At 49.8% G+C, this 22,102-nt stretch overlaps 1 protein-coding gene across 7 annotated transcripts in view; it reads right to left on the bottom strand.

The window, feature by feature from the left end:
• Positions 1-1,531: 1,531 nt before the first annotated feature.
• Positions 1,532-22,102, bottom strand: part of ST3GAL2 (ST3 beta-galactoside alpha-2,3-sialyltransferase 2) — a 52,581-nt gene continuing 32,010 nt past the window's right edge. For 3 of the 7 annotated variants that reach the window (XM_049865036.1, XM_049865035.1, XM_049865034.1), the window contains 6 exons: positions 16,032-17,455; positions 13,775-13,968; positions 10,364-10,543; positions 8,655-8,700; positions 8,265-8,384; positions 2,351-7,228 (listed from right to left, as the gene is read on the bottom strand). In XM_049865036.1, the coding sequence (XP_049720993.1) occupies positions 7,055-7,228; positions 8,265-8,384; positions 8,655-8,700; positions 10,364-10,543; positions 13,775-13,968; positions 16,032-16,370 (1,053 nt within the window). In that variant the 5' untranslated portion in view covers positions 16,371-17,455 and the 3' untranslated portion in view covers positions 2,351-7,054. Of the gene's footprint in view, positions 7,229-8,264; positions 8,385-8,654; positions 8,701-10,363; positions 10,544-13,774; positions 13,969-16,031; positions 17,456-22,102 lie in introns of all 7 variants that reach the window. The other 4 variants (XR_007514753.1, XR_007514754.1, XR_007514752.1 and 1 more) reach the window with 4 other exon arrangements.

Here is a 22,102-nt window from a genome sequence, read left to right as displayed (position 1 = left end):
TTTTAGTGAGTTACTGAACCCGAGAGAGCCAGAACCAGCGGGTTAGAAATGAGGGGGGCCTGAGTGGGGCCGAGCAGATGGATCCTTCCGTGAAATAGGACAGGGAGGGAACAGCCGCCGCCTCTGTTTGAAGTTCTGATTACAGAATGAACATATGAATGGGCCCAACCGGTTGAGGCTCGGTTGGAGGGCACTGAACTAACCAGTTGTTACTTTCTGCACAATTTTTCTGTAAGCCTAAAACTGCTCTGAAGTCTATATAAAAAAAGAAATATCCCGCTGAGTGCAGATGCCATATGCCTTTTCTACTTAACCAAGATTTCTCCCTGGAGAAACCACACTGTAAAAAAAAAAAAAGCCTGTATTCTCAGGAGCAAAAACAGTTGTTGGATGGAAGGTGTTAATTCTGTGTTCTCAGAGGACTAGGCTGCTTCCTACACACCCATGGTTCAGCAGGCATCATGGGGTGGGGGATCCTCTTGCATCTTCGGGTTGATTGTTACCTAGGCAGAGACTTGCTGTAGAAGCTGTGATTTTCAGGAAGGGTAGTGAGAAGGAGCGTTGATTTCTAATTCATACTCAGCAATAATCTGATTTTTTAATACAGTTATATAGAAATTTTGTATAGTTTTGGGATTCTGCCCTTCCCCTCACCTAGCAAGAAGTGATGCTTTCTTACAACTGCCAAATTTGTCACAAAAAGCAGTTCCTTGCCTGCAGCTGTTCACAGGTAAAATAATTGCTACCCTTGGCAGGAAGCCAGCAAGCCAACCAGGTGAGCATCCCTCCCAGGCCATAAATCCAAGGGTTTCTCCCCAAAAGAGCCCTCTGTGCTGTAGAAGGCATTACTGTTCACCTTGATGTGGTGCCCCTCCTGAAAGAGGCTTAAACTTCCTGGCCATACTGAGCCGTGGCTATGCAACTTGTTTAGCATCAAGGAAATGAAAGCCTCGACAGAAGCTACAGAAGCTTTAAGAGCCAGTGTGTGGTTTATCAGGTTCTCTTTCCTCTGGCCCTGAGACCACAGATTCACATGTTAGCTTGGGCCCCTGCATGACCACGATGAGCAGAGCCCTGGGATGGACGTGTGGCTTGAGTGAGAAATACACTTTGTTGTTTAACCCATTGGGATTTTGAGGCTTTTTCTTAGTGCAACCTAACCTACAGCTTATCCTAACACGACTCCCTCCGCCCCATGCAATGGCTGTTCCCTGTCCAGCCACCGAGTGCTGATCCCGATGTTGGTAACCACCTCCATGTATACAAACACCATCATTATTGATGTGCAGGGGGAATCAACAGGCTCATTCTAAAATCCATATAGAAGAACAATAAGGTGGGAGAACAATTATAAAATGAGAATAAATAATTCCCTGTAATATCGGGGCACACACACCACTGAAACAAAGCAGCCCAGACACATACACGGACACTTGAATCATGGCAAACAGTTGATAAATTGAGCTATATTCAAATTAAGAATTGCTGGTTATCAAAAGCCACCATTAAGACAATGAAAAAGTCACGGAGCGGGAGAAAATAATTGCAACACATATAACTGACAAAGGGCTCTTACCCATAATATATTTTTAAAACTTCTATAAATCATTAAGAAAAAGAGAAGCAACCTAGTAGAAAAATAGGCGAAAGGCCTGAACAGGCACTTCACAAAAGATATCCAAATGGCCGATAGTCATGTGATAGGTGTTTAACTACCTTGATAATCAGTGCAGATTGAAACCAAAATGATATATCATTACATAGCCAGCAGAATGGCTAAAACCTGCAAGATTTACAATACCACATGTTGGCAAGGATGTGGAACAACTGGAACTTCTTGAAGAGTATCAATTGGTATAACCACTTTGGAAAGCAAGTTGAAGACACATGTGGTCTATGAACTAACGATTGCATTCAACAGGATGACATATACTGTTGCCTTTATAACCATCAGAGAGGCACAAGTGCACCAGGAGATGTGTACAATGTTCGTAAAAGCAGTATTCAGAATAGCCATCTTCATTCCAATAGATAGTCCTGTGGTAATATCCTATACAACAACGAAAATGAAAACAATAATTACAGCTACATACAACAACATGGGTGGATCTCACAAATATAGTGAAACCAAGCCACATACACTCAAAAAATGCACACGCACAAAACACATACTGTATGATTCCACTTACAAAAAGCTCAAGAGTGAAGAACAAAACCATAGTGTTTAGGGATGAATACATAAACACGTTCCTATTGTCCATGTGTTCAGATGATGAAAGTATACAGAAAACTGAGGAAGTAATTACCATGGACTGTCAGGACAGTGGTTACCTGGAAGGTGAGAGGGGCTTGTGCTTGGCAAGGGGGATGGGGCAGTGGGAGGCTTCTGGGATGCACACACAAACTGCTGGTGGTTCTGTGGGTGTTTTCATATTAAAATAATTCATTAAGCTCTATATTTTTGCACATTTATTTTTATGCTTTTTCTGTACATGTATTATACTCCACAATAAAAAAGTTTTTAAAAATTAATTTTAAAGAATGTATTCGTGACAGGGACACCAATATCACTGAAGAGCTCTATGGTGGCTGTCCTCTGTAAGTGGGAGTAACAGTGGGAGGTGCTGCCCAGAATTGGTTCCTTGACCTCACTGAGAATAATGGGATCGCAGCACAGTAAAGGCCAGGAAGACAACTGTCCCGGATAAGGTAGGCACGTTTACCATAACAAGCTTCAGTGTGGCAGAGTTTTGGCTTACAGGGATTTGGAGCAATAGCTTACTGATCATAGGGGTGCTTAGAAATGAAGTAGGTGGTGGGCAGCCTGCTATGGTACTGCTTCACGTGTCTGAGAGGTAAAATTCTAGGTGTGCTGAAAAGAAACCTAACGTGAGTAGAGAAGGGAATTCGCAGCTTCTTACCCATTTCCCAGACCTAAGCCAGCTCCCAGACCTGGAGTCCCTTTGTCAAGGGTTCTTTGAGGAACAGTCATTTGCTGTGCTCAGGTGCACAGCATGAAGGCTTTCCAGAGAAGTCTGCATCTATTCACTGAAGTGACAGTGCAGTTGGGAAAGGGAAACACCCAGACATTCCTGATTTTTAGCTACTGCCCCTGAGACCTGAAATGCCATTGTTGTCCACCAGTTAGGGTAGGAGTTTATGTAGGGCAAATGACAGATGGAGCCTTGGCCCAAGTCTATTTAAAAGTGGATCCAGTGAGACCACAGGCTGATATTGGGTAATTTCCTCAGTCCCAGAAGGAAAGCTGTCTATTTACTATCTGGCAAAATCCCCATACTGGCAACCTGACCTGTAGAGTCAGGATTATTATGATTGAACAGGCCAAACAGGAGCCCCTAGAACTGCCCTCCGCCTCATCTCCAAGACATTAAGTCCAAAGTCAGTAACACATCTCTGTAGGACTTGCAGAGATAGGTGCCACCATCAAAACCTGAGTTATGCAAGGGCAGGTAATTCCTACCTCATCCTATTTACTCACCTATTTGATTGATGTCAAAGCCACATGGGTCTCATGGAGAATGACAATAGATTAATGCAAACTTAATCAAGTGCTCATGCCAACTTACAGCTCCAGATGTGGTATCTTCAGTGGATCAAAGCAACACAGTCCCTGGCCACCATGAAGAAACAACGCAATGCTTGGTGAGACCCTGTGGATTCTGGGGGCAACATGTACAGCATTTGAGTATGCTGCTCCAACCAGTTAGAGTAACCCGGTAAGGCCACCAGCTTTGGGTTGCACCCTGGACAAGGAACATTCTGCAGCAGGTCCAGGTTGTGCTGCACACTACCCTGCCACCTGGGTTCTCAATGCTCAGGTACAAACATGGGCAAAGATGGCCAAGGGTGAAACCCCATCTGCTAGCAGTAGCTCTCCCAAAGAAGGTTCTTGCCTTCTGCCTAGTTAAGATGTTGGTTTCCTTTGTGGCATGGGAGGAGTGAGGCATGGAGAAACAGCAGGGGCCATGCAAAAATGCAGAAAACCTCTCCTAAGCTCACCCCCCAGAGAGGTCTGGGTGGCCAAGCTTGTGGCACAAATTCTCAGTTTGACTAATGTTGTGACATGCCCAAATGCAGCAGAGACGCTGATGGAGACCTTGGTAATAAAGCATTTATGGAGAGGTGCCAGTCAAATGGCTACAGGACAGCCACTGTGAAAAGCTGCTGCCAGGAACTCTTTCCAATTAATTCCTCTTCTGGAGACAACTACAGAGGAGACAATGAGTTGATTTTTATGAAGAGTCACAGACCCTCAGATTTAAATGTCTTAGGAACTTCAGAGCACAGGTTCAATGGAACTAGGCTCCTTAAGGGAAGGGTGTCTAGAGTAATTTCCCAACCCCACTAACCTTCCCCACTCCGACCTCGGAACATTCTTAGCCATTACTCAGTCACATCTGCCCATTCTCAGATATACCTTTCCATGATTCAATGCATTTCAGAACAGAAAACTGACTATATCATTTTGTTGTTGTTGTTGTTGTTTTAATTCAGAAAGAGAAAGGGAAGAAAATAAAAAATATTTGTTTAAATAACTATTGCTGAAAAGGAAATCTGGGCTGAATGCTGGGACCTACCTCTTCCAGAACAAGGATTTAATAATAGTTTAAACAAAAAGATAAAGGAACAAAAAAGGAATAAATTATTCTGCTCAATACTGTTTGGCATAATTGCATTGTTTTTCATTTTCTAAACACTCAAAATAGCCTCTTCTGGAAGCACTGAGATGCGACTGGCAAGAATGGCTGGTGCCTTGACTCTAACATTGTGGGGAGTCCTGAGAGAGACATTCCACTAATGGCCTCCCAAACCCATCCCCATTCTTTACTCCTCCCACTTCGGGAATTAGGAAGAAACAGACTCAAGCAAAGATCTCAATATATTAACTTAGGTGTGCCCACGGCCCCACCCCAACCCTCCTCCATCCAGTAAACTCCCCTGCTGATTACCGTTCCCCCAGCCAGCTGCAGGAACTACACCAATGGCCAGGAGGCTGCCTGGTGATGTCAACTCACTAAGAAAAAGGGTGGGATCTGTGTCAGTCACTATCGGGAGGGGGAGTCTTTTTAGTGGTTTGGAAACTTCACAGAAGCCCTTCCCCCCTCCTAAACTTCCCCAACCTTGAAGGGTTACAATAGTATCCAGCAGCTTCCTCTTGGGACTTAAGCTGGGTTCAGTCATGCAAACAGCTTCCAGTTTTAACCCCTGATTGTTAGCTTCCCAGTCCTCCTAGAGCTGGAAATGGAAAGTGGGCAGAGAAGGCAGGACAGCATGGGCCAGGGGACCATGAGGTGTTGGGGGAAGAAGCATGCAGGGGGGCAAGTCTATTCCTCCCAGCTAGGCCCCTGGCTATTTGCATGGCCAGCTTAGAATTTAAAAAGAATCTTTGTTGGTTAGCCAGACCTGGCAACTTCAGGTTAACTAAACTATGTGCCCAAAGCAAGTTCCACCCCTAAGCAAAAGGTTTCCTACTGCTCTTTGGGGCAATGGGTGAAGGAGGAAGGTACATACACCAGACAGCTAGGCACCCCATCTCCAGCCTTCCGTTCAACCTGTTGTTCTTCCTGTGTGTGGGGCGGGGGGGGGGCGGGGGGGGGGGCGGTTCTGAAAGAAGCAGCTGGGGCTTAATCCCAGGGCAAGTTTTCTGATTATTTTCAGATTAACAAGTAGGCTAGTGAGGAGGCCCAGAGCCTAAGGAGAAACACTAAAAAAGATGGGGGTGAGTAGTAGGGGCTGAGCATACACTTCAGTGAGAAGCACCTAATTTGATGTGACAGGCTTCCTTGTCCCCTGCACTGTTCCTTACACCTATATTCCAGAGTTAGGCCCTAAGCGAACTCTGCCCCAAGCACGGGGTGAATAAAATTGTCTAATTTTTCTGGTGAGACACTAAATGCCCTGGTCAGAAAGGCCAAACCATAGGGTGGCCAAAGGCTGGGAGGGGGGAGAAAGGACGAGGGGACCCACGTGCCCTCTATATTTTCACTGTGATTGCATTTCTTTGGTGGGTTTACACTCGCCCAACTGGCCTGATAAAGAAAACGTGGAGTCTGAAATCCTCTCCGAGGTCTGGGGAGATTTGGGGGGCTCTAACTTTCCTCCTAGCGTTAAAGCGAACTTCTGGAAACCACTTAGACCGCTGCGCCTCAACCACCAGAAGGCGTCGACGAACCCCACCTCAAACCCCATCCTGAGGCCACGGGCGGGGGAGGCCTCCCCGCGGAAGCCCCCTTATGCGGGGAAGGGGAGTCGCCTTACCATCTCCACCTTCCATACCCACTGAGGAGGTCCTGCCCCGAGCCTTCCCCACCATCTCCTCCTCCACACCCCCGATGGGGTCAGACCGGCAAGCGGCTGACACGCTCCTTTTAGCGAGCCTGAGAAAAGTACCTCACCGAGGCCGGGACAATTTCTTAAAAAAAAAAAAAAACTCAGACCCACTTGCATCAAGTCGATTCTATTCCGACTCACAGCGAACCTGTAGGGCTTCGCAGAACTGCCCATAGGGTTTCCAAAGCTGTAAACTTTACGGAAACAGACTGCCACATCGTTCTCCCGTGGACCAGCTCTGTGGGTTCGAACCGCCGACCTTCCGGTCGGCAACCGAGCGCTTTACCGCTCTGCCACCGGGGCTCCTTAACTTTGCCTTAAAAAGCATAAAATAAAAACCTATCCAAAAGCGTGAGGGAGTGGGGAGAGAGCCGCCGCTGACCCGCCTCCCAAGGCCATTGATTGGAGGAGACGGGCCCCAACGCTGGCAGTTCTCCTTGAGTCGCATGATTGGCTGAAAGAACCCGAGCCCCACTCGACTGCGGGCTGATTGGCGCCACCCCCGGCCGGCCCCCCGAGTCTCGTGATTGGCGGGGACAGCGGGCACCCGCTCGAGTGCAGCATGATTGGTCCAGCCCCGGGCTGCTCCCGGTTGCCTGGAGGGGCAGCGCAGGGCCCAGGCCGCCGCCCTGGGGTGGCCCGCAGTCCTGGCGCAGAGCGCAGCACCTCGCGGCTGGTCCGGAAGGGTGGCGGCAAGGCCGGCTCAGTTGCCCCGGTAGACCTCGATCTTGCTGGCCTTGGCCAGCATGTCGATGATGTGCGCCTCGAAGTCTGCGTCGTGCACGCCCGTCTTGCGGAACTCGCCCGCGTACCGGTTATTCTCCCAGTAGTGGTGCCAGTTGCCCCGGCTGTCAGCCCCGAACCCGTACACGTTCACCTGCGGGGAAGTGCAGGGAGGGCCGCTGCGTCGGTGACAGTGGAGAAAGGGCGCGGGGCAGCCATGAGTGTCTCGCGCCCTGACCCACGCTAGTAGGGGAGGAGAAAGAGGACGCAGGACAACAGCCAGGGAGGCTGACGGGTCATCAGTCCCCCTCATCAGTCCCCAGCGTGAGAGACGTAGGGGACACCCAAGCCTGGCATTAAGGACATCGGCTCCCACAGGGGTTACTGTTGCTTCCTTTTCAGTTCTACTTCCCCCACCTCATTACATCAGGAAGAACTTCTCTGCTTGGAACTAGCATATGACTCCTCCCCAGTATATGCTAACATCCTTTGTTAATTTTTTTTTTAAATACAGTCAAGGGCCCAATACCACACACGAAAGAATTTACTGGTAAAGGTGGGTGTGCTGAGCGTGAGCACTGACCTTCATGGCACAGGAGCTCTGTCCACTAGTGAAATGTGGTTACTTGAACGACTCTCCTGTCTTTAGCAGAGAGGGAGCCTGGTTCTGAGCCACAGGAGACAATCACCAGGCTAAAATTTAACTATACTGTTTCCATTCTACTTATGTTTATAGTTTCTTTTTCTTCGTGGCAAGTTATAGCAATTATGGTAACCTAAAAAACTCCTTGCAGTGGAGTCCGTGCTGACTCATAGGGGGTTTCCAAGGCTGCAACTTTTATGGAAGCAAACTGCCACATCTTTTTCCCTTGGAGGGCCTGGTGGATTCACAGGACAGTTAGCAGCAGAGCGCTTTAACCACTGCACCAACAGGGCTGCTTACAACTATGATAGTAGAATTCAATTTCAAAGTAAATTTAACTTGTACGAAGTGATTTCAGGTTTGGTACAATCATGAAAGTGGTAACAGTTTGGGAAATGCAGATCTATACTTCAGAGCCTAAAAATGGGGGCAATCAAAACTGCTTGGCTTCTGCCTACAAAAACACATTCCCCTTTGAGGTGCTGCTGCTAAGATCTGAGAAGGATGGCATCCCCCCTGTTCCGTGGGCTCAGTTTCTCCTACCCACCTCATCACACACATGCAGGGCGAAGAAGAGCACCAGCATCCCTGTGGAAGGGTAGCGGCCATGGTGCTCTGTCCACCGGTCGTGGATGTACTTGAAGAAGGCTGGGTTGTAGATCTGGACCTGGAGGGGAAAGGGCAACAAGCATGTGAGGGGCTTTTGGGGCCTGGAGACCCAGGCCAGGCTCTGGGCAGCTTCTACCAGTTCCTCCAACCCTGTCAGTGGACCTGTGCCTCCTGTGTCCTGGTTCCTATAGCCTCTACTGGGGTCTGCTGGGTTTACCAGATGGAGACTGAAGGTTCTGGAAGGGAACCAGGAGATACCTGAGCCACAGGACCGGGCACACCACAAGTCAGGCCAGCACTGTTTCCATTAAAGAGGTGGGGAGCTTACCTTTTCTTTATCCACTCGAAGGAAGGACTTCACTGGGGCATAGGTGCTGCAAGCAGACAGAAAGGTCATACTTCAGGTGGCCTCATGGGACCCAGGGAGGCCTTTCTCCCCCTCAGGCCTGAGTGATAACAGCCTCACAACAGGCTTCCCTGCTTCCAGGGATCTCCCACAGCACCCTCACCGCCTGCTCAGAAACCTTCAATGGCTCCCCATATACTTCAGGGTGGAATAGGGATGTTTCAGACAAGTGTTGGGGCCTTCCATAATCTAGCCCCAACTTTTCTTCCCACACTCTTTGCTGTGAACTCTCCACTAGAGTCAGCTGATCCTCTCAAACCCACCATGTCTGTGCTCTTTCCTCTGCCTAGCATGACCCTGTGCTATGCTAATTTTTTTCACAGCAACATGTAAAACTAAACTGGCATAATGGCGCTTAAGAAGATACTTCACTGGAGGAGGGAGCAGTTGGCAAACAAACGTAGAAAGTGCACATTATTTGTGTAAAAATATGGTATTTAGCCATATTTCTCCCAAACATAAGATAATGAACATCTGAAAGCCAGGAAATTTTATCTTCTACTTCTTTTTTAAAAAATGTATGGTGAGAGAGAAAACAGATTAGTGGTTGTCCAGGCCTGGGGGGGGCGGGGGGCGGTAGACGGATGGGAGTGATGGCTGAGCGGTGTGGGTATACATGTGTCAGTTTGTTGTACTGTGGTGGCTTGTGTATTGCTGTGACTCTGGAAGCTATGGCACTGGTATTTCAAATTCCAACAGGGTCGCCCATGGCGGACAGGTTTCAGCAGAGCTTCCAGACTAAGACAGACTTAGGAAGAAAGGTCTGGTGAACTACTTCCAAAAATTAGCCAATGAAAACCTTACAGATTGTCCGACTTGCTTGCTCTGGACATGTCATCAGGAGGGATCAATCGCTAGAGGAGGACATCATGTTTGGTGAAGCAGAGGGTCAGCGAGGGAGACCCTTGATGAGATGGACTGGCACAACAGCCACAACAATGGACCTGAACATGCTGGCAATTGTAAGGATGGTGCAGGACTGGGCAGTGTTTTGTTCTGTTGTACATAAAGTCACCATGAATCCTAGTCAACTCAATGGCAGCTAACAACAATAGGGCTGGGGGTGGTGGTGGAGGGAGGCGGGGATGATGGCTAAGAGGTGTGGGGTGTATCTTTTTGGAGTGATGAAAACATTCTAAGATTAACTGTGGTGATGACTGCACAACTCTAAAAATATACTAAAAGCCATTGAATTGTACACTTTAATGTGTGAATTGTATGGTATGTGAATTATATCTCGATCAATAAAGCTTTTTAAGAAATACAAGGTGAATTGAATTTCCCATGGTTCCCAGCTATGCTGGGGCAGCTGCTCCCCAAAGAAAGTGCTCAGAAGGCAGTATTCCCACAGTTAGTAGCTACCATCTGGAAAGGAGACCAAGACAAGACTGGCCTTCTCTCACCTTTCCACCACCAGGATACTGGATGTCACCATTCAGGAAGTGGCACAGAACAAGCTGTGCCCTCAGCTAACCCACCATTTTGGATCCTCCCTATATTGCCTCCCTCCTCCCTAACCCCTTCTGGCCAAAAAGTTCAGTTAAAGGAATTCTCAGATCCAGTCCCAGGAAGACTCCTCCCAAGGTGCTCTTGTCACCCATATTCTACTCCCAGCGAGCAAGGAGGCTCACAATCGGATCTGCCCTGTGGACAGGGCGCTGGCGATCCACAGTAGGTCCAGGGCCTTGAAGGGCACCAACACAAAGCTGACATTGGCAGGCAAGTTCTTGGCACTCTCAGGGTACATGAAATGGTGGGTGGTTCGGCTGCCAACATCCTGCTCAAAGCCCACAGTTGGCGCCTGATTCATCCTGCAGGGACAAGAGGGTGATATTGAGAAGAAGCCACCATCGAGACTGGTACCAGAGTTTTAGAGGACAATTTGGTGCAAGATTTAAATGGGTGTACACTTTGACCCCGCAATTCCATTTCTAGAAATCTATCCTATAAAAATAGTTGCACAAGTGTGCAAAGACAAGGATGTTCACTGTGGTATTTACAATACTGAAAAGTGCTAAAGAACTGATTAACAAATGTTGGCACATTCTATTCATAGTGGAATATCATGTAGCCATGAAAAGGAATGAACTAGATTTACATGCACTGATAAGAAAGAAGTCCGTGATATATTTAGTGGGTTTTTTATAAGGAACAGAATGGGTTGGATAGGAAAACTTAACAGGGTATGGTGCCAGAGCCAGTAGAAAAGTGTCTCTCACCTGCGTGGGGTATAGAAAGGGGTAGCAGGAGGTATAACAATTGAATCAGTGACATTCAAGTTGGCTGGGGCCTGGACTGAGAGCTGGAGCCAAGACTCACTCTAAGAAACAAACCTCATGTCACCTGGGATGGAGAAGACAAGCTGATTCTGCAGATCAAAGGGCCACTGTCCCCAGATTAGCTTCTGAAAGCCCAACATCTGCCTTTTCCACTGAGCTGGCAGCCAGAGCTTTCATGAGGTCCTTTTTAGGCCACTCTGCCAGGACCACTCTGCCTCCAGACCTTCAGACAGCCCTGTTGCAGAGCCTCCACCTCCCTCAGTTCCCTTCCACTTGCTGAGCAGGCACCAGCTCCCAAAAGTCTGGGAATGAATGGAGTAAGAAGTCCAGAAAGATGTCTCATACCCTCCAAGGGGAAGAGAAGGAACGTGGCATTCTTCTGACGACAGGATTTTGTTTTGAGGCTCTGACTCATTCTGGAGAGGCCAAGCTCTGAATGGAGGCCAGAGCAGGATGAGAGGATGAGAATTCTATCTGTCCCTGACTTGAGGACACTTGAAGGCAGGGCAGGGTGGACATGCATTCTTGTTTAGAGTTTGGCACCTGGTTGCCCAGTCCCTTTCATTCATTCATATAATATTTTGGTGTGTCTGTTGGAGTCCCTGGATGGTACAAATGGTTAACCTTTTTGGTTATTAACCAAAAGGTTGGAGGTTTCAGTCCACCCAGAAGTGCCTCTGAAGAAAGGCCTGGCAATCTTATTCCAAAAAATCAGCCATTTAAAACCCTATGAGGCACAGTTCTACTCTGACACACATGGGGCCTCTATGAGTTGAAGTCGACTTGATGGCAACTGGTACTGGCACTGTCTACTAGATGCCGTTGTAGAGGTTGTGGATCTATCTGCAGGCCAGCAGAGGCAGGAAGAGCTCAGCTCCATTTATAGTAGTCAGCAGTGCTCAGGGGGTGTATAGGAGGGAGGAGGCCACAGGGGACAGGTGGGAAGAGCCATCTTCTCACTATAACTCAGCTCTCCCAGTGGGTGTGACATTGGTCCTGCTTCCAGGATGGGAGGTGTCCCCATTGGTTCCAAACCAAAATTTGCCTACAAGCAGAGTCACCTCCACCGCCACCTGGCTCCTGTAGATCAGCAGACAGCCAACTACCATTCGGATCATGACTCCCAGAAAGCTATTCCGGGGTCTACTCCAATACCACATCTCTTAGCCTAGCCCCTGCAAGGGGGCATCTACGGATTCCTCTTGGCAGTGTGGCCTGGCCAGGTTATGCCCAGCTAGCCAAAGCAGCCATGCCTTTTGGGTCTGCAGTGCTTCTAACCATGGAAATTCTCAGCCATCACTAAGCGAAAGCTCCCACTCAGTACAGGAAGGCGAGGAGGCAGGAGTTTCAGGCACTGGATAATCACATTTTCCTTGGCTTCCCAAGTGCCCCAGGGGCTGCAGTGGAACAGAGGTGTAACTAAGACATGGCAGGTAGGGTAGGTGCCCTGGGCACCGCTTAAGGAGGGATACTAATGAGCAATTTCTATCGGCCACTGCACGTTCCTCACCAGTTGTGAGAGATCTTTCAGCAATCTAAAACTAATCGCCATAGATGCTATTTTCCATAGACAGACTCCTGCAATGGAAGCCTCATTCCCCAATTTCAGCCACCAACTCTGGGTGGAGAGAAGCCTCTCTCCAGCTCCCACCTTGCATCTCTCCCGTTCTGGGTGCTAGCAATTGGAAGATGGAAACAATTTCAGGTAGTTCTGAGTTCCTGGATGGGACCTAGTATCACCTCACCATCTACCCCTCCCCGCCCCCCACACACACCATTTTCCAACATAAGAAAGGTTTTGCAAGGAATGTGAAAGCCTCAGAGACATATTGCTGCCTTGGTGTTGCTATGGAGACAGCAACAGTTTCTAAGACAAAGCCCTTCCTCCCACCTCCTGGGAAACCTGGCCTTTCTGCAATGCTCATCCTAAAAGATGCTTAGTGAAAACTGGGCATATTCAGTATCTTTATTCTTAAGTCTCTTCCAAATGAGTGGGGTGGAAGGATCCTGCTGTGGCATTTCTGTCCCCAGCCAATGGTAGGCATGACGTCAGAAAAGCCATAGATTCTGGAGCAGAATGAGCAGCTCATGTTCTGGTCATGTCTACCTGCTATTCCCTGCTCATGCCCAGGCCTACCCTGCTCTGTGCCTTTGCCTGGAATGAACACCCTGCCCCTTTCCTCAAGGCCAGGCACACATCTGTTGAACGAATCACTCTGATAGGCAGAGCCATTGCAATCTAAAGCCCTCGAAATGCAGGTAAGGAGCAGCAGGCCAAACAAAGCACTGGACAGCTCCCTTTTCTGCCCAGGCCACCTGCCTTTTGTAAGTCAGCCAGCAGAAAAAAATCACCGGTGGCTATGGAACAAGACACTGAGTTGGGTTCGGAATCCTCGCTCCGAGCCCAACTGCTGACGGGAAGGGCTGCTAGGAAGGGACCCTGGTGGGAGTTTTCACCAATCATCAGCCAGGAGTCCATTTCAGCTCTTTTCAGAGGAATTCAGAGCCTTGGAAACTGAATGCAGTCCTCAAGCAAAGTCTGGAATTGGAATTCTGCTGCTTCATCCACCCCAAGCAGACAAAGGAGAGATCTGAGCCTGTCACAGAAGGCTCTGAGGAGAGCGCAGATTGCCTGAACAGCGTTGGGTCCCACAACATCCCCTGGCAGCCAGCAGCTCCTACACTACCAGGCAGGGCCAAAGAAAGCCAGTGCCCCTCCTGGAGGCTTGTCCTGGGTCCATCCTCGGGCTCCCCAGGGCTTACCTCATGATGAAGTTGTGCCCATCCACATCCTGCCCATAGCCAGAGCCCCGCAGGTTGCCTGAGTTTCCCACCACCGCACAGCGCCGACACTGGTGGGGGTCCCGGAAACGGTAGGGGTTCTCGCCCGGTACTATCTGGAACAGCTTCTCCAGCACCTCATTGGTGTTGTGTGACTTGAACTGAGGCTGCAGCATCTGTGGAGGGGAGGGGAGAGGTGAGGCGAGGAGAGAAGGGGTGTGAGCAGGGAAAGACACCTGCCTCCCCCACCCTGCCCTTACCCTCCAGCATCTAAACCACACAGGCCTCCTGATCTAGGGCTGGCAGGGAACAGGATTCTTTCTCAACAACAGCAAAGTCTCCCAAGGCTCACTGTTAGGAGACCTAGCTCCTTGATAGCTCTTGAGCCTCTGGGGTGCACTGGAGGGTCTACTGATCGAGATGCTATCTTCCCTTGCTCAAGGGACCTGCAGGCCTGACCCATGAAGCAGAGAAACTTCCTGGGATCATCATGTATGCAGAGGCCCCTGTTCTGCTGGCCTCTTGGGCAGCTCTGAGTCACACAGAGTTAATTTCAAGGTCCAGTTCAAGTCGAAAACCCTGTAGGGCGGCAGGGGCTTGTTCTCAATCACCTACAGGGGGCGCTCCTGGACTCAGCATACCGGCTAGGGGCAAGCAATATTAACGGTGTCTGGAACCAGTCTCTGAGCCCTCGGGGAAAGGCTGGGAGGCATATAAATTCTTTTAGAATCAAACTGGTCCCCTGCACTCCCACCACCCACCACCACCACTGAAACCGGAATCTAACCTCAGTCTGGAGAGGGAGCCCGGCTGCAAAGGCTCCAAGATAAGAATTCCTAAGTTCCTGGCAATGGGAGGTGGTAGGACATGAGGGGAGTGGGTGTGGAGAGCCGGGGAGAAGGGGTTCTAGGGTTCTATTGAGTCTCTGCCCAGGGACATGCTTGGTTCTGTAACAGCTGCTGCATTCCCACAGGCAGGAAGCATCTACTAGTACCCGCCCAAGTCCTATCTGGCACTACTTGGCCACCACTGACACCTATGACCTTGGGCAAGGCTGGGCACCCTTTGAACCTTGATTTCCCCCATAAAATGAGGGCTGTGACTATAAACAACAGGACCCTTAAAGGGCTCCAGGCTGCCACAGGAAGGGACTGGGGGGTTCCCGGGGCCTCCGTTATGTAGACCTCCCAGTCCTTATGGACTCTGGCAGCCAGGTTGGAAAGCAGGTTATGTGGAGCTGCTCTGCTAAGCCTGATAACATGTGTTCATCCTTACAGCATCCCTGAATGTGAGAAAAAGGGGACATCACCATCTTCTACACTTCCCAGCTGGAAAAGCCAAGAGAACACGGCTGTCTTCCAAGTCCCTCAAGGGGGAATTTCTGCAACCACGTGCCCACTAGCTTCAGGGATAAGTACTGATGCTGCTCCACCCTCAACCTGTGTGATAATCAGATGGCTCTGGCAGAGCTGGGGTGGTGGTGGGGGGCAGGGGATGCTCCTGAGAGGAAAAGGTGAGGTGAAGGGATTTTGCAGAAAGATGGCAGGACCCAGGATGGGGAGGACCAGCCTGCACAGACTTGGGCACACCTGCCCCCTTCACCCTTCGCCATGGCCTTCCTTAGCTCCCAGTTTACAAGGCTTCCATATTGGGACCTGGAAGAAGATGCTTTCAAGTAATTGTAAAGAGCCAAGTGGGTGGCACACGCGGTGTTTAAAATTACTTTGAGCCAACATTTATAACTTAGGATATTTTAGCAAAAAAATTTGGATTTCCGGTTTCTCTTAAAAGGTCAGAAGAACCAGCAGTAATGGGTTACATTCTTGCACAGCAGTAATTAGCTGGAGCCGAAGTGCTGCCCCCTTTATAAAGGGCAGGTCTCCACCTTCCCATGGTCCTCACTTCTCGCTACTTTCTCACTCATGACCTGCTTTACTTGTCTATGTCACCTGCCTGGCCCAGTAGCATTTCTGATCTACACGATGCTTGGTCCCTACAGGCACTAGAAGACATTAGTTCTCCCCTCTTCCAGGCCAAAGCTCAGCTCTTCCCTTCACTAATCATGTCATCTTAGTCCACGGCCTTCATCAAATAGGCCTCAGCCTTGTCACGGCTCTGGGAGCCATACGGCAGATAGCACACGCCCAAGAGGGGCTCTGGGAGTGACTTCAAAGCAGGCAGGGACAGACCCCTGGAGAGGGGGCTCCAAAGGGGTGGTAGGAGGGGTAATGGTTCTCACCATCCACCACCTCTGCACATCCGGGGGTAGATCCATGTTCTCTCTGGTCCAAACTGGGGAGATGTTGCTGTCGAAGTGGCTGTCAAACCAGCTGGAGGCCCCAGTATCGCCCATGCAGCGGCGGCATGCACAGCTCTTGCCCACCAGCCCCTCCTTGCTGAGGCGCTGTAGACCAGCATAGCCGGGCACCAGCTTCACTCGGTGGGTGCCATCCAGGGCCCCCGAGTCCAAGTAGGGTAGGGTGGTCATGCTGTGGTGTGAGTAGGTGAAGAGTAGTGACATGATGAACACCAACAGGAAGGCCATGGAGAGGAACCAGAACCTCAGGGAGCACTTCATGGTGTGGAGTGGTCGGGGGCTGGACCACCAGCGTGGAGGTTAGGCAGGGGTCACCGTGGCCACTCCTTTTCCAGTCCACTGAGGGACCAGCCACGGTGTAGCCTACCTATTCTGGCGCTGTGTGCAAAGGGCATAGGGGCACGTGCTGCAGCAGGGGACAGCAGGAGAGGTCCCACACCACTTTTCCCTTAGTGTAAGGAAAAAGCAAGGTCAGCAGGAGTGACTCCCCTGTCTCTGCCACTTGATACCCTGAGCCGCTCAGGTCCCTGCTATGGCTTCATCAGGACTCCCCGTCACTAGCTGGGCCACAGAGGCTCTGCCTTGCCCACCACCCTGGTAAGGGGAAGGTCAGTCCTTTCCAGCCTTCTAGTCCCTTGAGGTTGCTGACTGCCAGCTCTGAGGGCCCCCCTCTTTGGCAGCTTGAAACAGTCCAGTCTGGAGCAGCTGCGGTCCTTGTGGCTCATGAGCAGACACCGAGGCGACCCCTCGTCCCCTGCAGTGGGGAAGTCCTAGAACCTCAATCACAACAGAGAGCACATGGGCTTTAAGGGGCCTGGATTCCAGGCAATTGTGTTGCCCACTGTGGCCCTTCTGGCCCAACCCCTCTGCCAGGGGAAGGAAACTAGGCCCCAACCCTGAGAGAAGAAAGCCAGGAAACTCAGTAGGTGTCAGGAAACTCTGCTGCAGAGACAAAGATCCTCCTTGCGTTAGGTTCTGCCCTTCTGGGTCCTATCACAGGTGCTGGCCTCTTGTCTCAAAGGTCACAGTCTCAATTCCAGTTGTATAGGGGGTTGCAGAGCTCCCATTCCTGCTGTGGGATCCTCTGGGGCTTGGGAACAGCTGCTGCTCAGTGGGGTGCTGCTTGGAACGTCTGTCGTCTGGGTCAGCCGAGTGTGTGCCAGGCTCCCCGCCAGGGCTGCGGCCTCCTTTCTGGTGCTGCTGGCCCAGGTTCGGCCACTCCTCTGCCCATCCCCACTCCCCTGAGGCTGTCCTGTCCTGCCGTTAGCTTGAACTAGCAGTAATTCCCTGGCAGACTTCCCCTCACTTGTCAGGCGCTCCTGGGCTGCCACAGCATGAGCCTGAAACTGCAGAGAAGAAAAATAATGTGCAGATAAATCACACTTGCACACCTGCTCTCCCCAGCCCCACTTCCAAAGCCCAGAGAGGATACAGCTGGCAGGAGAGGAGACGCTCACTTAACCAGAGGGTGGACAAAAGAAAGGTTTCTCCCTCTCTATCCACAGACAGCATCGCTGTCTGCAATTCCCAGGCCTCGGAGGATGAGATTAGCCCTGCATTCTCACTGATTAGCCAGTAGGTAAACAAAAAGGTAAAGTGACTCCCCAGAGTCATACAGCAAACCACTGAAAGAACCAGATTTAGAGGGTTCCTAGTCAGGCTATATGCAGTTAATTTCAGGTGAGACCTAGAGAAAATAGCCAGGAGAAGATCCCAGGGGACTGCGAGTACTGACTCCTTTGCCCTGACACGGGAGTCTCCATCTCCTCTAAGTGCCTGTGTGAGGCCCCTCAGAGTGAGAAGGGAAAGCTGGGCCCAGTCCCTGTGATTTTGCTCCTCTTCTTATCTCCCGGTTGTGGATTACCCCTGAGGCATTTCTGGGGCAAATCTGTGAGCCACTAAGAGTGCTCCAGCTCTGGTTCAGGGAAAGAACCTGCATCAGGTGAACCAGGTTGTTGGGTTTAATACCACCACCCACCCCTCTGGGCCTCAGTTGCCTTCTTCTCTGTATTGCAACTACATGAACCCCAGGGTCCCAGGTAGCACCCAGCCTGAGGCTCCTATGTGGCCCAGTAGGACAAGAGCTGAGACAAGTGGCCACCTGCCCGGGGTGATTTAGCTACTAGCCCTAAGGACAGGAACTTAAAGCCATGCCACATACAAAGGAGCTGCACCAAGAGTCAGGGACAGAGCTGACAGGGGAGCCCTGGCTCCAGGCCACAGGAATCACTCAAACCTGGCTGTCTCTCCTCTCCCACATCTCCTCTTCAAATCTGGCTTGCTCCAGTTTTGACCCGGCCCCTGGGGCTGCAGCCCCACCCACCCACCTCCTTGTTGAAAGCTCCAGCTGGGGCCAGTCCATCCAGAGTCCTCTGGCTGCAGCCAGCAGCTGCAGTAGATCCCTCAGGCCCCTGCATTCAAGGAACCAGCTGCCCTCTCTGTTCCTGGAAGCTCAGCTTCCTGGGGCCAAGCCAAACCACAAAGCCACCAGGGAACAGAACTAGCATGTTGCAATAAGGGGGACAATATTTTGGGTGAAAAACGATGCTCAGAGACGTGAAGGGACTTGCCTAAGGTCACGTCAAGAAGTGCCTCAGAAGAAAGGCTGGGCGATCTACTTCCAAAAAAATCAGCCACCAAAAACCCTATGGAGCACAGTCCTACTCTGACGCACATGGGGTCGCCATGAGTTGGAATCAACTCAATGGCGCTGGTTATTGATTAGGGCCCGGGGAGGGCGTAGAGGGTAAGGAAGAATGGGAAGCTACTGCTCATGGATATGGAGTTTCTTTTTGGAGTGATGAAATATTCTAAACTTAGATTGTAGTGATGGTTGCACAACCGTATGAAAATTTTTAAAGCAACTGAACACTTTAAATGGTCAACTGTATGGTATGTGAATAAAGGTGTTCAAAAGAGTGAGCTGAATATAAGAAAGGAGAATGAAGGGTTAATTTGGGAGACATTACAGAACACTTGCACACTGAGGGGAATGATTTAATAGAGAGGGTGAAGTTAATCACGCAGGAAAGAGAATAACTGAGAGGGAAAGTCCTTGAGTAACAAGAGGAGATGGGGGCCGTCTGTGCGTAAGTGGAGCGGGTGTGTGTGTGTAACAGGAGGAAAGCAGAGCACAGGGCCACAGGCACAGCGGGGCTGATCATTCAGGGCTTACTACTGCTGGGGTTGGAAATTCAGAGAGATGAGACGTGAAACAGTCATCTAAGAGAGAAGGGGAGTAACTAGAGAAATTTAGTAGGGTCGTAAGGCAATATAATGGTCTTATAAGAGGTTTGTGGGTCACAAATTAGGCAAATTTGGTGAGACCATTTAACGATAAACATCCCCTGAATGGCTGGCCACTCAAGATGATGACGCTGAACTGAGATCCAAAAGGTCAGGGCTAGCAAGGGCCTTGAAGAGTAGATGAGGCCATCTCCCTTCTCCAGAGCCTTCCACCAATCAGGGGGTACACACGTGAGTAATTGCACCGAGGACAGGGAACCATGGAAGCTCAGAGGAAGCCCAGGCTACCTTCAGGTAAAGTAAAGGAAAATCAGGAGAGCAATGGGCTGAGGAACAAAGGGTACCCCAAGAGAACAGTCTGGGGGTGGCTGTGTTTTGGAGGCTGTGTCGGTTTTAGAGCCATCCTCCTGTCAGTTCCGGGGAGATGAGCTGCAGAATTAACCTAATGAAGCACAGGACAGCAGGCCTCAGGCCAGCACAGCTGGACACAATCTTCTTGGCAGGCAGAGAAAAGAAACATCAAAATAAGGCCCCTGAGATGGGCTTGGGATGGGGGGATGGGAGATGCTTGCCCCTGGGAGTTGTGGGGAGAATGAAAAAACACCCAGCCCAGGCTCTTTCTAAAGGTGTCAACCACAGATTAGATTACTCGGATTACATGATGTTTCATGAGTTTCAGAGTATCTTTGGGTACAGTCTCTCATCTGGTGTTCACAGAAGTCCCCAGGCAAAGAGAATAAGGCCAGCCAAACGGTGAGCAAGAATGCTTTAATGTCACTTCAGATGTGATGGTTCCAAGTGCAGCACTCCTTCCACAGCCGTCCACTGCCTTCCAAAGCAGCTTTTCCACACTAAGAGGGGTATGACCATTGAAGGGTTCCCACTGGCCCAAACCTCTGCCAACTTATCGACCCAGCAAACTCCCTGCTTCCTGGGTGTGGTAACAGCCAACCCTAGCAGAAGGTTCCCAGTGGAGCCAGTCACTATCGTGAGGAAGAGGCCTGATAGCCCCTCCCTTACACAAGCACACAACACACCACACACACACATATACCACACATAGCCCCTCCCTTACATAAGCACACAACACACCACACACACCACACACACACACACACACCACACAAACCCAGGGAGGCATGTCCTCACCGTGTGTGTGAGATCTAGTCATTTCGCCATAGAATGCTGGCCTCACTGACATCATCTGCATTGCAACATCCTGGCACCAGCCTCTGGCTCAGACCCCTCACAGCTATCCTAATGGCTTAGCCCCTCCCCGCTCCCCAGTTACAAACCCTCAGGCAGTTTCCTCCTGTCCAGCCCCTGCCTTCCTGCAAGACACCTAGCCACGGCTTGTTCATCCAGTCTGAAATCTCATTTTACCTATCTCTGATATTGCCCAGAGTCAGGAAATATCAGAAGACCTGACAAACATGTTCAAACTAATGATCATAACTACTGCTTTCAATGTAACCCAAAAAAACCCAGTGTAAAGTCCTACAGATATAAACCATTAGTCTCCACTACAAGAGGACCAGTGTTGTACCCTAAGGAAGAGCCTCTTAGTTAGGGGAGCAATGCTGGGCTCAGAGGCAGGGGGAAGGGGTGGGACTGGGAGAAAAGTGGGATCTAGGGTTCCTCAGATCAACCGTCTGCTCTGCCCAGGCCAGCTCTACACCATACTTACTCCCTCAGGAGGGAGCCCCAAGATGGTTTGGTTTGTGTCTTATAGGGGACGGAAGTCCTGGAATTTGTTTTAATGCATATTAATATTAGGGCAGGAAGCAAAACCTAGAAAAACAAAGTTATCTCAATAGCTAGGCAGGTAGGTCAGAGAAAAATAGTTAAGGAGAGAAGGAAAAAGATGGGGAAAGAATATAAAATGGCTCCTTTTAAGTCCCTGTTTCCAGCTGACCAGATTTCTCCATGTTCCATGCTCTTATTTGCTATTTATTCAGTCTGATAGTCTGGTGATTTTCTAATATGTGAGTTTAATTCACTATATTTACGTAATTGGACTTATGTTACTTATTCTTTGTTTCCTCTTTTTTTTTTTCAGCTTTTTTCTCTTTTCATGACTTCTGTTGGATTGACACATTATTCCCACGCCCACCCCTTCTTTTCCCTCCTCTTCTTTTAACAGTTATCTTAAGTTGTTAGCATACGGACATTTTTCTAACAAAGTCTACAGTTTTTCAGTAGTGCTCTTCTCTTAAACAGGGCAGAATCTTGGTGAGATTTAATGATGAAATTCCCTACTTTATTCTACCTTGATAATGTGGTCCACAATTTTATCTTTTTTTTAATTAAAAAAACAAATCAGATACTGTTTTTCTGTTGCTGTGTTTTGCCATCTGTGGCAGACCCTGTTGGTTGCCTACCAAGTGCCATTCCCCCTTCTTCCTTGCCCACAGAATCCTGATTTTGTTCAGGTGGCTGAGGACTCAGTCCCAGGAGATGAAGCAAGCTTGGTCAAAGCCAGCTGCAGTAAGCCTGTTCCCTTTCATCAGGAATTCATCTAAGGATGGGCCACTTTGGGCCAATGAGACATAAGGGGATGTTTGCTGGGGTTTTCTTGGAAAGGCTGTCCTCCTTGAAAAAGCAGCACACGAGGAGAAAACTTCCTTTCTCTAGCATCTCCTTGCCTTCTTGCTTGGGAAGATATAGGGTGCTGATACCAGCATTTGGAGCTGCAGCGTCATCTCACGACCATAGACGGGACACCTTACACCACTAGGATGGCACAG

Source organism: Elephas maximus, chromosome 21 (assembly GCF_024166365.1).
Source record: "Elephas maximus indicus isolate mEleMax1 chromosome 21, mEleMax1 primary haplotype, whole genome shotgun sequence".
Lineage (NCBI taxonomy): Eukaryota > Metazoa > Chordata > Mammalia > Proboscidea > Elephantidae > Elephas > Elephas maximus.
Note: the sequence above shows the minus strand (reverse complement) of the source record. Positions and strands in the feature narration are given on the sequence as shown.